Genomic DNA, 14,426 nt, shown 5'->3' with positions numbered 1-14,426 from the left:
TTCTAAAATATCTTTAGGATAAATCTTAAATAATAGTTGTTTTATACTGAAATATTTTTCTTTGATTATTTTTTAATAATTAATTAAAACAGAATTGATTGATGTGGATTTTATTAATAATACAATAAAATAAACTATATTATTTTTAAAAAGGATTAGTCGAAATCAAGTAATTTTTTTTTAAATTTATAACATTTAGTTGAACGTTAGAACGGTAATAAGTAATAAGCACAAGGTTTTAAAGTGAACAGAATGAAAAAAAAAAAATATATATATATATATATAGTATCAACATTTGATGGTGAATTTACAGGTAGGACGCTGCATTAAAAAAAAAGTTGTTCTGTTCAAATATTTGTAATAATACTTCAGATAGATTGTATATGTGATTTAAAATAAAGTCAAGATTGTCAAAATGGTGTGATATCGAAGGCATTTTAAAGGACAAAGGTTGCTACCAGAATTTATAAGCCGATTGTGCTACCAGTGGTTGTGGCTTCGTATTACTGAATAAATACGAGGGTTATTTTTTTTTTCAAGGTCCGATCGATCACGAAATTAAAACCACAGTGAAAATATGTAGCTACGGTAACCAAAATACACAGATTTCTGATGAGGAAACCTTTTACAACTTCGCTCTGAAAAATTTTAGGGTTTCAATTTATAGCTTAAAATCTTCCCTGAGATAACACGAATTTATCCTGAAAATTTACAAGCTATTGGTCAGTTGATTCTCGCGTGATGCTGACAGACAGACAGAAACCGCCACAAACTATCGCATTTATATACTTGTATTAGATAAACTGTTGTTTATTTATACTACACTCAGTTTTTGCTACACAACTAATAATAATCCAGACCACAGGGCCTGGACTAGCTGTAGAGTGAACATTCTAAGAGAAAGTAGGCGCCGTAAGAGATCATCATCCTTGATTATTTATAACCGTAAGGAAATTTGGAACGACAGTGTGAAGCAATAGATTAATTTAACCTTTTCTATAAGTTGGGTTCGTTGAATACACAACTTTTGGCCAGTGGGAGAAAATGATTGCTTTACTTACGCTAAGCATTACGTTTACCTGTATGATTTAGATTAGATCACTACTGTTCTCTCAGAACACTTTCTACTGGTTTTCTTTGTCGTAGATTGCATCGACTTTCTGTTATTTTGTTCTGTCGATTACTATTGATATCAGTATTTTTCCTGAATTAGATATGTCCTGATTTGAGTGTGTGTATGTGTTTGTGCGCGCGTGTGACGTGTTTTTGATTTTGTTTGGTTATACAGAATGATTCACGAAGTTTTGTTTAAAACTTTCTACTGTTTATTACCCTAAAAAAAATTTGATCAAATATGCTTATTTTATTAAACATAAAATAATGTGTTTTTGAAAACCAGTATTTTATCATTTATCCTAAATTTTTTGAAAACTATACAGTTATGTGACCTATTTTTTCCAATTTTTCAAGATTTCATATAAAACCTCTAAAATTACGCCTTAATTTGTTTCCCAAGAATTATTGTCTGGATTAATTTTACCTTAGACGTAGAAATTAGGGTGAAATCTTTCGCCATTCCATATTCGCTTACGTTTCCGAACTTATGTTTATTTATATGGACTATTTTCTTTATTTTCACCAGTAGAATATGTCCTGAAAGCTTGTTACATTCTAAGTGAATCTCTCTGTACAATAATAGTGTAGGTAAATAAAAAAAAAAGTAAACAAATAATAACCTAAGTAGAAAATAAACACTGACATACACGTTTAAAATTTCCATTTTAATCAATATAAACATAACGCAAATATAATATATATGTGTGTGGCAATAAATTCCGTAACCAAGAGATTGGAGATAAGTTAATACGTCACTCCTAACTGGTAACAGACACCATTTACTCCCAAAGATAGTATAGCCTTTCCCAAAAGCAACAAGGGAATGAATAGACTTACCAAAGAAATTGAGGGATGATTGGTTATACCTAGCTTCTTGGATGAGTCAAACATATTGATTCACATCAACAAATAATTGTGGACAAGTTTTTTTTTTCACTAAATTATTTGAAAATATACTTTTTCATAATTAACATTTTTATTAACAATTCTTTTAAAATAAAACTAAATTTTATTACTCTCTTATTGGTGATTGGTGACGTTAACATAATGTATACCGTTATTACTAAACGATTATTATTAAACAAAAAATTTACATTTCATCGCATCAAGAAAAATTCAGATAATTACTACTCGAATAGTTATAGACAAACATTTGAATCAATGGACTAACCGTAGGTTATTCAGATAGTCCTTAATTACTTATGTGTCTTTTTCTAAGTATAAATTGCAATATATGACTGATTAAATTTTTTAATGAAAAATAAATATATCTACTATTTTATTACATTAATATGCTGGTTTGAAATTTTTGTTTAAGAAGTTACAATTTCAGTAAAATATCAGTATTAATTATTTTAATTTAAACACTTTAAAGTAATATATTATGATTTATGTTACCTATTTATTTTTTCCAAGAAAATATAAGTACTTTGATTTTTTCAAGGTCGTCTTTATAAAACCTAAAACATCACTGAAACATTCACAGCATTAGTTTTCTACTAGCTATAGTATAAGCCTAGTGATAGTATAAAATGGGTAGTCCTTATGGCATTTTGCCAGAGATACGTAAGTACCAGATACAAACTACCGCAACCCCGGTTGCAGGTTTCTTTAATATTTGATGAGTATAGTTCGTGACATGAATGTAGATATTTCAGCTACAAATCAGTCAAAAGAGAAAATTGATGTTACTAGTGGAAAAGCTGTACGCGCATAAGGATCTTATTTGTTTGTGTAGAGCGAGCTTATATATATAGAAAAATAAACACAGATTCGTGTTACGATATCATTGTTTTTTTCTTTTTCTACATTATTATGTCTAATCTAAAATAACTTGTGTACTTTTTTTTTATACTAATAAAATATTTTTATTTTTTTTAAATAGTTATTTTGGTAACATGATGAAATATAAAACCCTAATACGGTGCAGTAAATCTTTTTCTCTGTGTTAACATTGCTTCAATAAAACATTCTATTTAGAACTTAGCGTTGCATATCAAAGTACAAAAAAAAGAAAAATTAAAATTTTATTGTATGCAAGTAAAACGTTAGACAAGTACAATAATATGAGCACATTTTAATCATTCTGGTTTTTGTAACATGAAGTACAGTATTATAAAATAATACAATTTTACTTAAATGAAATTTCGTAGTTTTATTATTCATCCTTTATCTGTACATTGCATATTAATTTCACCTAAAATACCCTTAAACTTATATGCGACTGAGAAATATATTTCTGAAAATTTAATTAAAACGTTCTCCAATTTCTAAATAATTACCAACTTCCACAGTACAAATTCTATACATATTTATTTATTAATTTATTTATTTTTTTTAATTTACGACTTTCATTGCGATTGTATGTCATAATTTCTATTTTTAGATATTAAAAATCTGAAATACGTAAAATAAACGGAAAATATGTTTTATAGCAAATAAGAGTTGAAACAGGATTATTTATATTGAAGATTGTACGAAACTTAATAAGTAATTTATGATCATATTTACTGATTTGAACATTTATAATAAGTAAAGGTCATTCCATGTATATTAGGAACTGATATAAACAAAAGTTTTACTTAGGTATTGGTAGCCTGTGTTCCTTTTGGTAACTCACTGAAAATTTTTAGCGTGGTACATCCCAAACTTAATAAATTATACATATGATATTAATATGGTTTGTAACATAAAATATTAAATTGTGTTGTTATTAGTTGACTGATTTTTCTTATCGCCTGTGATTTCTGGTTGCATCGGGAGGCATATGATACATACCGAAGTTTATCGGCTACGATAGTAGTTAATTAATCCAACCTTGCGCTGGAACGGTTTGTTTGGATCAATTCCAAAAATAAGTAAAATGGATTGTAAATTGCCCTTTAGATGTTGTAAATATAGCACATAACACAGTAAAAAATATTAATTTACAATAAATGTTCGAAAATTCCACCATTGATATCGATGCACTTTTCAACATGTTTACATAAATTTTCTGTCGCCGATGTAATACTGTTGTAACAAGACCGGTATATCGGATACCGGTCTACCTGAGTAACGGATTCCTACCAATTAAGAAGAAAGTAGTAGAAAACATAATAATGGAAGGAATCCAGAAACGGGCTAAAGGAAACCCTTTTAGTAAAGGTAACAGGTCAATTTAACAATCGCCTTTTGTAATGCTGCTCACTCACACACCTAAACAGATGTTGTTCCGTGAGAAGAGTTACCGGACCGGGGTAGGAATTTCATTGGAATGTGTCAGGGTGGACGATCATTTTCACGCTTTGAGTTGGGTCAGGTTTGGCAAGTAAAGAGGAGAGGAGCAAAAATACTCCGAGGGAAAATCAGTTGGCAATCGGTCTAAACGAGACGTTGTGATGTGAATCTGCGAGGAGAATCTGCGAGTGCTACGATAGAGGAGTTATTATGCAGTTTGAAGCGAGAATATTTTGCGAGGAGGTCAGTGAAGGAGCTAGTTTCTGGGCATATATATTCGACGCGATTAGGGTAACGTTACAAGTAATTCTAGTACGTGAAAACAAGAAATTGTTCGGTGAGTTACTGTTACTCTATAAGTGGATGAGGTAATGTACCAAATTTCATTCATAAATTGTTAGGGTATTTGTGATCAGCTAAGGTATTTGCGGTGAAAGAACTTTATACTTGTCTTATCTACTGTACTATTGTTATTAATTCAAGACTAGTTGTTAAAAGTGTTAAGATTAGCGGTCAATGTTAATGTCTTTTATCAATGAGACTGAATTCTGGTTTTCATTATTTATCTACCTGTGAATAAATCCTGACGATTACTTTAAATTCAGTTTTGTATGTAATATCTGTTTTTTATTATTATTATTATTGGCATTTATTACTATTATCATTATTGTGGTTGTGATTACTATGGTTATTATTTGTTTAATTATTATTGTTTTCTGTTGAAATTATTGTCATTCTAATTATTATTGTGAGTTGTTTATTATTTTTACTATTGTCATTGTTATTATTATTATTGATTGGTCTTGTTTTACTTATGTTTTTAATCCAATGAATTGTAATTACATAAAAATTTCAGTTGCCAATCTCTCAATATCCTGATCGAACCGCGAACACGCGACAATATATTTGTGTTCCTTGATGAGGACAACTGAAAATGCGAGTAAGTTCATCCCATTTGTTTACTTTTTTCGTGTGTACCTCGCATTTAATGCATCCCCATAAACAGTAATCTAAAGGAGTGAGTTTCGGTGATGTAGGTAGCCAATTTACCGGTCCACTACGTCTAATCCATTTACCAGTAAATTTTTCATCTAAGATTTGCCTTACTCCATTCGTGAAATATGTTAATGCTCCATCAACTTGATAGTTCATTTTAATATTCAAGTTGACAGTTCCTATTAATTGGTTGTCAATCATCCCACACCAAACGTTCCACAAAAATCGTTTTTTTTTAAATTTGATTCGAGTACAGCTTGTGGATTTCTTCAGGCCACCGATGTGAATTCCCTGTGTTTTTTATCTCGTTACAGATAAGCTTTATCCGAAAATAGTGTGAACGGAATTAAGTGGTAATTATTGTTAACGCATTGGAAAAACTGCAGTCGTCTGACATGATCACCAAACTGAAGGTGTTGAACTTTCTGAATATAATAAAAACGTAACCCGTGAGCGTGCAATGTTCTCTGTACTGTACTTTGTGGAATGTTGGGTGGGGTAGAAATTCTTCGCGTGCTCGTTGTATGACAGTTGTAACACCTGAAGAATGTTTTCCCTTTCATCATCATGTACCGGATGACGTTCAGATGAAATATGAGCGTTGAGAGAGAAACATTCTCATGAAGATTATTAGCTAAATCTATTGTACTAAAAAGAGCTGTTTTTAATTTTTACGAATTCATAATGTTTGTTAATTTTTGTTCCGTTTTGTTTTTAATAATAAAAGTTTTTTTTTTGTTTTCCATATCCTTTATTACATCAATTTTTTCATAATTAAATTCTCTACAACTTTAGACGATAAAATCTACGCATTTATTACTCATTTAACAAAGTTATTGTAGTTCAAACCTAAAAAAAAATATTTTTGCTGCTGAATTTTCTTTTTTACGTAAATTATTATGAAAAATACGAGAGATAATTTCTTGGGATTTGTTTTATTCGATTTTTCAGGTCAAAAACATAGAAAATCATAAATTTTACCCCTTTATATAACGCTTTAAAAATTTCAGTTTGACTTTAATTCAGCGGTGGAACCAAATACCAGACGATTTTTGCTTGACGTTACTTGATAACATTTTCGTACATATATTTGCGTTTTCGTACATATGTTTGTGTGAACGTTTTTTCTTTAATTCAAATTCCAGAATCAGTTCCCAAATTAATTCCCTTTCCTTTTAAATCATTCTGTATATTATGTTGGAAACGTTGATTTTGATCAAAATATTATCTTTCAGATTTACAATTTTTTTTTACTTTTATGTAAACTTGTTTTTCTTAATACAAAAATAATATTTCATAACAGGATACTTCACGTGGATCGTAATTCATAGTGTAAAGAATTTTTCATTATTATATTTTTACATTCTATTCACACTTCTTTTATGCATTATTTATGCTTACCGTACAGCTTTTTTATTAAATTTTTCCATTTTTCTTAATCTTATTTTTATGATTATAATCTTCCTGAATTCAGATTCAATAACTTATTTAATGGCTTATTTTTTTTACGTTTCCTTACCTACATTATGAAATTAAAATGTTATTTTATTAAAATAACAAAAATTGAAATTCTGTAACTCTCGATTAAACGTTATTAGAAATAATAATTATTATTATATTTTTAAATAGTACTATTTTTTTAAAAATTATTAAGATAATTTCATTACTACTATAGATTTATGTACGAGTATTTGAAATGTTGGCTTATTTTTCTTGATCTTAGCCTAGAATTTAACATAAGATGTTTAATATTTTTTCTGATTTTATATTTAAAATTTTAAATTAAAATATTTTATGTTTAAGTGTAAAATATGTAATTTTTCATTTTTTCTCCCAAATAAAATATTTTCCAACATTTTAAATATAAATATATTTATTTATTTTTTTTTGTATATAGTAATTTTAATATCTTTAATTACTTTGTTGGAAATACTTTTTTTTATTGTTATATTCATGCAAAATATATAAAAAAAGTTGGAAAAATAAATTGGAAAGGAGGTTAAGAGTAAATACGGAACCAGAGAATTTATTTGAAAAGCCTTAACTTGGTCTACGGTACGAGTGTTGGTAAATTTTTATTATTTCACCTCTCACATTATCCATCTCAATTTTCTTGTTTAATACATGTAGATACACGTCCAAGATTTTAATAATAAAATTTAAATAAAAATGAATAACGTAAAAAAAAAGTAAAACAAGAAAGAAATAAGTGGGGATAAATTCGACCAGAAAATGTTTGTGAACGGAGCACTTAGGTTTTTGACTCGGTATAAATAGAATAAGGGATTAATGGAGGAGTTGGTCGTATGTTGTATAGCGTGATTTGAGTAATATAAATTTAGAGAAAGAACCCTCCAGAATAGGGAATCTGACTGAACGGTATATAAAATTCAGTTGGATGATTTCACACGCTACATAATTTTTGGGGGTGAGTTTTCCTAAGGATACCTGAGTTTTTGCTTCAGTGAAGTTTTACTATCTAGAGAAAGAGCTGCTTATTACTTTATTTATTTAAGCTTCATTTTCTTCTCTCTCACTGATTAGTCGCAAAAGATTATTTCAGTATCCATATTGTCCTCGCTCTACGTATATCTCTTCTCCCAGAAGGATAATAATTCCAGGTTAGCTGGAATTATCATCCAGTGATTATTATCAATGAATTATTATCGGATATCCGGAAAACTGGTAGTCTCTTCTCTGATATTTTCTTTGTATTCGCTATAATTTGTATTTTATTTTGTTATAGTATTTTTTAAAGATTTTACTTGTAATCATTATCTGATGATGTATTTTTTATCACGTGTTTTTCTTTTAACATGTTTGTCCTTTTAATTCTCCTTTGAAATCGCATACGTCAGTGTAGGGATGGGAATCATATGATAAAGTTTCAGTTGAGTATTCCTTCTTGTTTTATTTCTCAATACCTTACTATTAGTTCCATTTAACAATGGAATCTACTAATATTAACATGAGTATTCTGATTTTTCTTATAATTTTAATCGCTACTCGAGTAGTTGTAATAGTTCACTAGCTCAAGATATCTCATACGTAACTATTTTGGATTTCACATGATATTTCCCTCGAAATACCATTGTTTTAAAGTGTTGATGTATTTGAGCTAAGCTACAAAAAGTTAATAAGTAATGCATTTGGAGAAAAGCAGGATGTCTCAAGAGATTACAGACGAAATAGTCATTGCCAGAATGAAGCCAGACGTATTCCTTTTGATGTGGAGGGGTTAAATTTCTAGTTTGTTTTGTCGCTCTCGGTAGTTCGAAGTTTACCACATTCTCTTATTTTTGATTATTTTCCCTCTGGTTGTGTTCTGTACTTTTTGAAACAATCGTGTATTGGATCTCTGTGCGAGTACTTTTTAGAGGTCCAAATCACTGTTTGAATTTTTTTGAGTTACATTTTTGGTATTTAATAATTTGTAGGGGGCTCCGTGGACTCAGTTTCCTATTCGATAACTGTATTAAAAGCCAATCTGTAACTAAGGTTCTGGTTGGTTAAAGCCGGGAATCCTAACCCTTTCTAATGCAATACAACAAATGGGTAGTAGAGCAGACCTGCTAAGAGCTAGAATACTTGGGAGTATAGTGTGAGAGGCCAGAATCCATCAAGAGCAGTAACGCCGGCCAGTAAGTAAGTGGTTTTAGACAGTGAAATCCCCTTTAATTCCTTAGTTAACTTCTTGATTAATGTAACGTTTTGATAACATAGTTTATTCTGCAAGTATATAGTGATAATAGAAATACCCATTTTATATACCAGTTCTCTTTCATTATTTATTATTTCCATAAATAGATTGGTAACAGTTTATTTCAGAATTCACAGGTCATTTGTAACTGGCATTCTTTTTTTACTTGTCATCAGGAATGAAATCTGACCGCAGTAAACCCTATCTAATTTCTCATATTTAATTCGTGAAAAACTGTTTAAGTATTAAAAAGTGTAAAATTCAATAATCTGAGATGTTGATTCAGATTTATATAATTAATCATTTATTATTTTTTTAAATTATAATTCTTTCGTTACAAATCTTTGTTTTTTGTTCGGATCAGTTTTGTTACAAGTGGTTATGTAAGGTACAATCAGTCTATCTTGTAAAAGAAGGAAATCTTCATTTAATTCATTGTTGTGTTCGATAGGATACCCAAGAAAAAGACGATGGTGTAAACTAGAGTGACATGGAGGAAAAGAAAAAATCGATACTGATGGAAATAAAAAAAAAGAAATACGTAAAGAAAGGTAGAAAAGAAGAAGAAAGAAGTTTACTAAGTCCTTGTTGAAATCGAGGAAGAAGTATAGGGAGTTTTCGTAGCTCCTGGAGAAAGGTTAATCTGATCACTTTAATCCAGAGACTTCCAGAGCTTAGCAAAGCTATCCGACTACCCTTGTTGTCTTATCAACTTTACACCGTCTCCCAATATTCAGTGAACCTTTTACATTGTTCACTTAATCCTGATACTCATTGATTTTTTTTTTAGTCTTAGGTTTTTTGTATCATTTTAATGAAAAAGTACACAGGAGTTTGGTATATTTTAATAAAATTTTGGTTTATTCGTTTTTTCCTTTTATGTTTATTCCATGATTTAAAAAAATGGAAAAAAGTAAATGATTAAGTTATGTCTATTAATTAAATCAATTTTTATTTAAGAATTCAGAATGTGTTTGAGAAGAACATTTTATGATTATTTTTTTAAATATAAATAAATGCAATGATTTTCCAAGCACGTCCGATAAGTTAATGAGATAATGTGTGTCAATAAATCCATCTGTAATGCTTGAAACTGTATTTTCGATAGTAATAGGTGCGAATGAGTCATCTTTGTTGTAGTTATTTTTGAAGAAAGTCCCAAAGATTAAATTTTTCATTGTACTTTCTGAAAGTATCTATAAAGAATCTTTTTTTTGCTGTTGCAGTGCTTTTATCATCGAGTTTTCGGGATTATTGGCTTGTAGTATTACTATTTCTTCATCATTGAACCTTCTTGATGTAATAACTGATATGTTAAGACATATCAGTCTCAAATCTGAGAGCATTAGATAAGTGCTCTCAGATTTGAGAAAGTTAATTTTGGAAAGTCTACCCTTTCGCAGCAATTATCTGTGAATCAGTTATATTGTTTGTTCATCTTTTCCTTTAACACTTAATAATTGACTTTTGATCGCTGCTAATAATTACAGGTTTTGGTTTGGTATTAATTTTCTTGTTTTTTCTAGTGGTCTTTCAATCCTTACATTCTATAGGGAAAAAATTGTTCACTTTGACAATTAGAGCACTTTTCTGGAAGTTTTAACTGATAGGAATACAATTTTTTTGTTTTCGTGATATACTAGCTAAACAAAAGTAATTTACATAGAAAAATGTTTATCCGCACTTTTTACGAAGGTATTGATTAATATCCCTATTACTGATTTAAAATACTACTTACGTATATTTAAACTGTTCCTAATTAACGGCTGTGAGTTACCAAATGAAGTATTTTTTTTGAGGCATTTTCCCTCACTGTTTTTGAATTATCGTTTGTATTTAAAACGATTTAATACAGTTGTTAAGGAGCTTTCTCTCTTTAGACTATTGAAAACATAAATTGAGAAATGAAATAGTAAGAAATAATTTCAAGGTATGTTAACCAATAACAAAATTAACTGAATTATGGTACGGTGTATTTTAGTGACCAAGCTTGTATCTTATGACCAAAATTTAATTGCCCATTATATTTGAGGAGGACGAGGCAAATGTATGATTCAGTATACCTGTTTGACTATTGTTTGATGTGACAAAAAAAATCTAAAAAAGAACCGAGTGATTACTTTTTAAGATGCTTCTAAATTAAGGATATTGACCTTTTTTAACAAAGCCAAAAAAGAAGAGAAAGAAAAATAATTTTGTAATTAATTTAAATTATCGAATAATACTGATCTTTCCTGAGGTTCATATTTAGCGAGGTTAAAAATTGTCATATGAAGAAAACGGTAGGTTTTTACGAACAATTTGATACGTGTAAATTAGATTTAATTTCAAATGAAAATTTATCAGGTTATTTTTAAATCTAAGTAATATTGATAACGAGGCAACATAAAATAAATTTCTTTCATCGATAAACAATAATAAACGCTTCTAATAAACATTAGGGCATCAGTATTCATTACAGAAAGAAAAATGGAATGTTTCATACGAGCCACTTGCTGAAAAATCTATACCATATTAAAACTTTTTATCACTATTATAGGTTGTAATTTATTGGAAGAGAACCGGTAGGAATTACATCAAACAAAAGTACTCTCTTTTGTCTGTTTTCCCGGAAGTGCAGTTTCAATCTTTCATAACTTCTTCAACAAAAAAAAAGAAGACTTTTGTAAACTTAACTAAGTTTAAGCCTATTTAAAAACACATTTTTAAAATACGAGTTCAAACTGCAGGAAATTTTTTTCACGTTTGATAAAGCGGTTATTTACAAATAATAATAATAAATTGCTAATTCGGTTCTCGATGAAAACAGAAAAAATTTATTTTGCGCTGAACTGTTTGTTTTAACAACATTAAACCTTTAGAACCAACATTATACCTTTATTTGTTTTATTATTCCTTTTTGAAAATAAAAAAAATCTCTTTCAGTACATCGGAAGGCGGAGGTATATTTCACCGGTGTTAAGTAGAGGATAAAAAAGATTTCCACCTTAAAGTTAAAAAAAACTTCAAATTTACTCAATACGACAATGGTTGCATGTGAAAAAAAATTTCACATGTTTAGCATACGGCAAGCCCCATCTTCTTACAATTCCAGCAACATTTTCGTCATCCCTTGCCGTAAGGGTTGGTCATATCAAAAATTGTTTCAGACAAAAGTTTTAGGTAATGTTTACGGGATTAGCAACCACGTTTAACCGATTCGATACTGTGCCTATTAAGGGAGGTATGATTCCTTTTGTCTTCGAAACCAAATTTTTTCAATCCCTCGGCCAATGGCTGGTGATATCAAAAAAATTTACTTCGATACGTTTTCGGCCCTTATCCAAAGGATATTAGGAACTGTAAGCAAATTCGATATTTTGTTTAATAAGAAATTATAACGATATTTTGTTTTTTTTTCATTTCCACCCCATCGCCTGATTTTGGCCATTAACGAACTCGACCGAGATTTTGGGACGAGTTATTTTTAAGGAAGAATTTGAAAGTGAGTGGCGCAAAATTACGGCAGTTATCGTGACCGCAAGAAAATGAAATATTTATATATGTAATGTATATATAAACCTTTGAGTTGACGGTGGTTTTGGGGTTTGGGGGATGTGAAACGCGAAGATATTTTGAAATTTTCTGGAATTCGAATCATGGTACCCATTACCATAGGTAGCTTTCTGATGGAATCTACCTAAAAGAGTTGTTAACACTATAAAAAAAAAAATTACAGTTGTTTAACAGTGTTCCAGACCGAAACATGGCAATATAAAATAGCACAAGATTTGAGCTGTTTTCTTTTAAAAAAAAAATTTTGTTTTACATAAATTGCCACTTTTAATAACGTAGAAAAAAAGAGTTGTAATAAAATATAAAATTGTTTTCAACGGATGGTTCGTAAAATATACTTTTCTTTTAAATTTTTGAAGGTTATTCTTTGGTGATCTAACCTATAATATGAAATTTTGAAACTTCAGAAAAGGATCCGTTAAAGCAATTTCATTCTCAGGGATATAGGTGCATTATTATTATATTTTGACTACGAAACATAAGATAGAATAATTTTTCTCTTTCCTTTCCTCTTCTTTTTCTTATCAAGGAATATTTGAGAAAGGAAAATTAGCGAATGAAGTCTTCCTGTTCATCGAATACCTATATAAATTTTATTCATCATTATCTACTTGTTAGATTTCTAATTATACTGCTTGATAATTTACAATTCTCGGTTCTGCTTTTTGTTTTTACTTCCTTGCCTATCTTAGAATATGAATGTATTCTCTAATATCCGATACGTAATGTTTCTAAGAATGTACGTAGAACAATGTCCGCTTCGGTTCAATACCTAACTTAGGTTTCACTATTCCATACTTGTATATTTCGCTAATTCAATAATATATAGTAAATAAAGTCACTGCTCAGTTTCTGTTTAATATGTATTTTATTACGTCTGAATTTTTATACATGTTTAATATTTGTTTTACTTATTACATTGTTATTTTAATATGTGAATTAATGAGTGTGTTTGAAAATGAAATAATGTAGTGTTAATACTGAATAATTCAATAATTACTAATAATACAAATATCAGCTGATCAAAGTCACCGTAATATAACTACTTATTTACTTTGTAAAAATTAGAAGAATGTGACAGTTTATTTATTTATAATCACAGAGGAGATGATTTATGGGACTTAATATATCCCCAAACAGATTTTAAATGACGATTGTCGGTAGCTTGGCAAAATACTAAACTCTTCAAATTTGGTATAATAACTTCTATATATGAAATCCCAAACGGGTGTGGAAATGGAAGTCACATTTCTGGAAATTTACTGAAGATATAACTTCTATTTAAGTTTAGCTTTAGGACTAGAAAAGTTTAGTTAAGCTCTTACCAATCTTTTCATTTTGTAATCTAGTCCTACCATAATATAATCCTACTATAATCCTATTATAGTCCTATATAGTATAAATAGTCCTATAGTCCTATTATAGTATAGTCCTACTATAATCTAGATTATCCTACCATGAATTAAATTTAGATCAAGTTACGTAGTTTAGAATATTAAAAAAAGACTTGTTAGTTTTGTTTTAAGCTAATTTTAAAACGTAAATTATTTTTTATTTGTAATTCGTTGTTTCTAAAATTATATTTAAAGATTATATAATCTTGAAAAAAGAAACTTAAACAGTGCCAATTTAAGGGCTAAATTGTTTATTTTTTATCTTCTACTCTTTAGAAAATCAAAATTTAAGGGGTTAAAGTATATTACATTTTTTGTGTTAGTACTTTTAAAGAGGTTTTATTTTTATGTAAAATATGGGAAGGCATATACAAAAATTCTATCCGTATGAAACAAAAGGAGTTCAGAAGAAAAATAAAGGACGTGAATTCGCGTTGTGGTAAAAA

General features: G+C 29.1%; 1 protein-coding gene across 1 annotated transcript in view; it reads left to right on the top strand.

Moving 5' to 3' along the window:
• LOC142326639 (uncharacterized) overlaps window positions 1-9,530 on the top strand; it is a 111,925-nt gene extending 102,395 nt beyond the window's left edge. The window contains exon 5 of the mRNA XM_075369233.1: window positions 9,483-9,530. Coding sequence (XP_075225348.1) covers window positions 9,483-9,515 — 33 coding nt within the window. The 3' untranslated portion in view covers window positions 9,516-9,530. The remainder of the gene's footprint in view (window positions 1-9,482) is intronic.
• Window positions 9,531-14,426: the final 4,896 nt, after the last annotated feature.

The sequence above is a fragment of the Lycorma delicatula genome, chromosome 6, assembly GCF_047948215.1.
Source record: "Lycorma delicatula isolate Av1 chromosome 6, ASM4794821v1, whole genome shotgun sequence".
Classification (NCBI taxonomy): Eukaryota; Metazoa; Arthropoda; class Insecta; order Hemiptera; family Fulgoridae; genus Lycorma; species Lycorma delicatula.
Note: the sequence above shows the minus strand (reverse complement) of the source record. Positions and strands in the feature narration are given on the sequence as shown.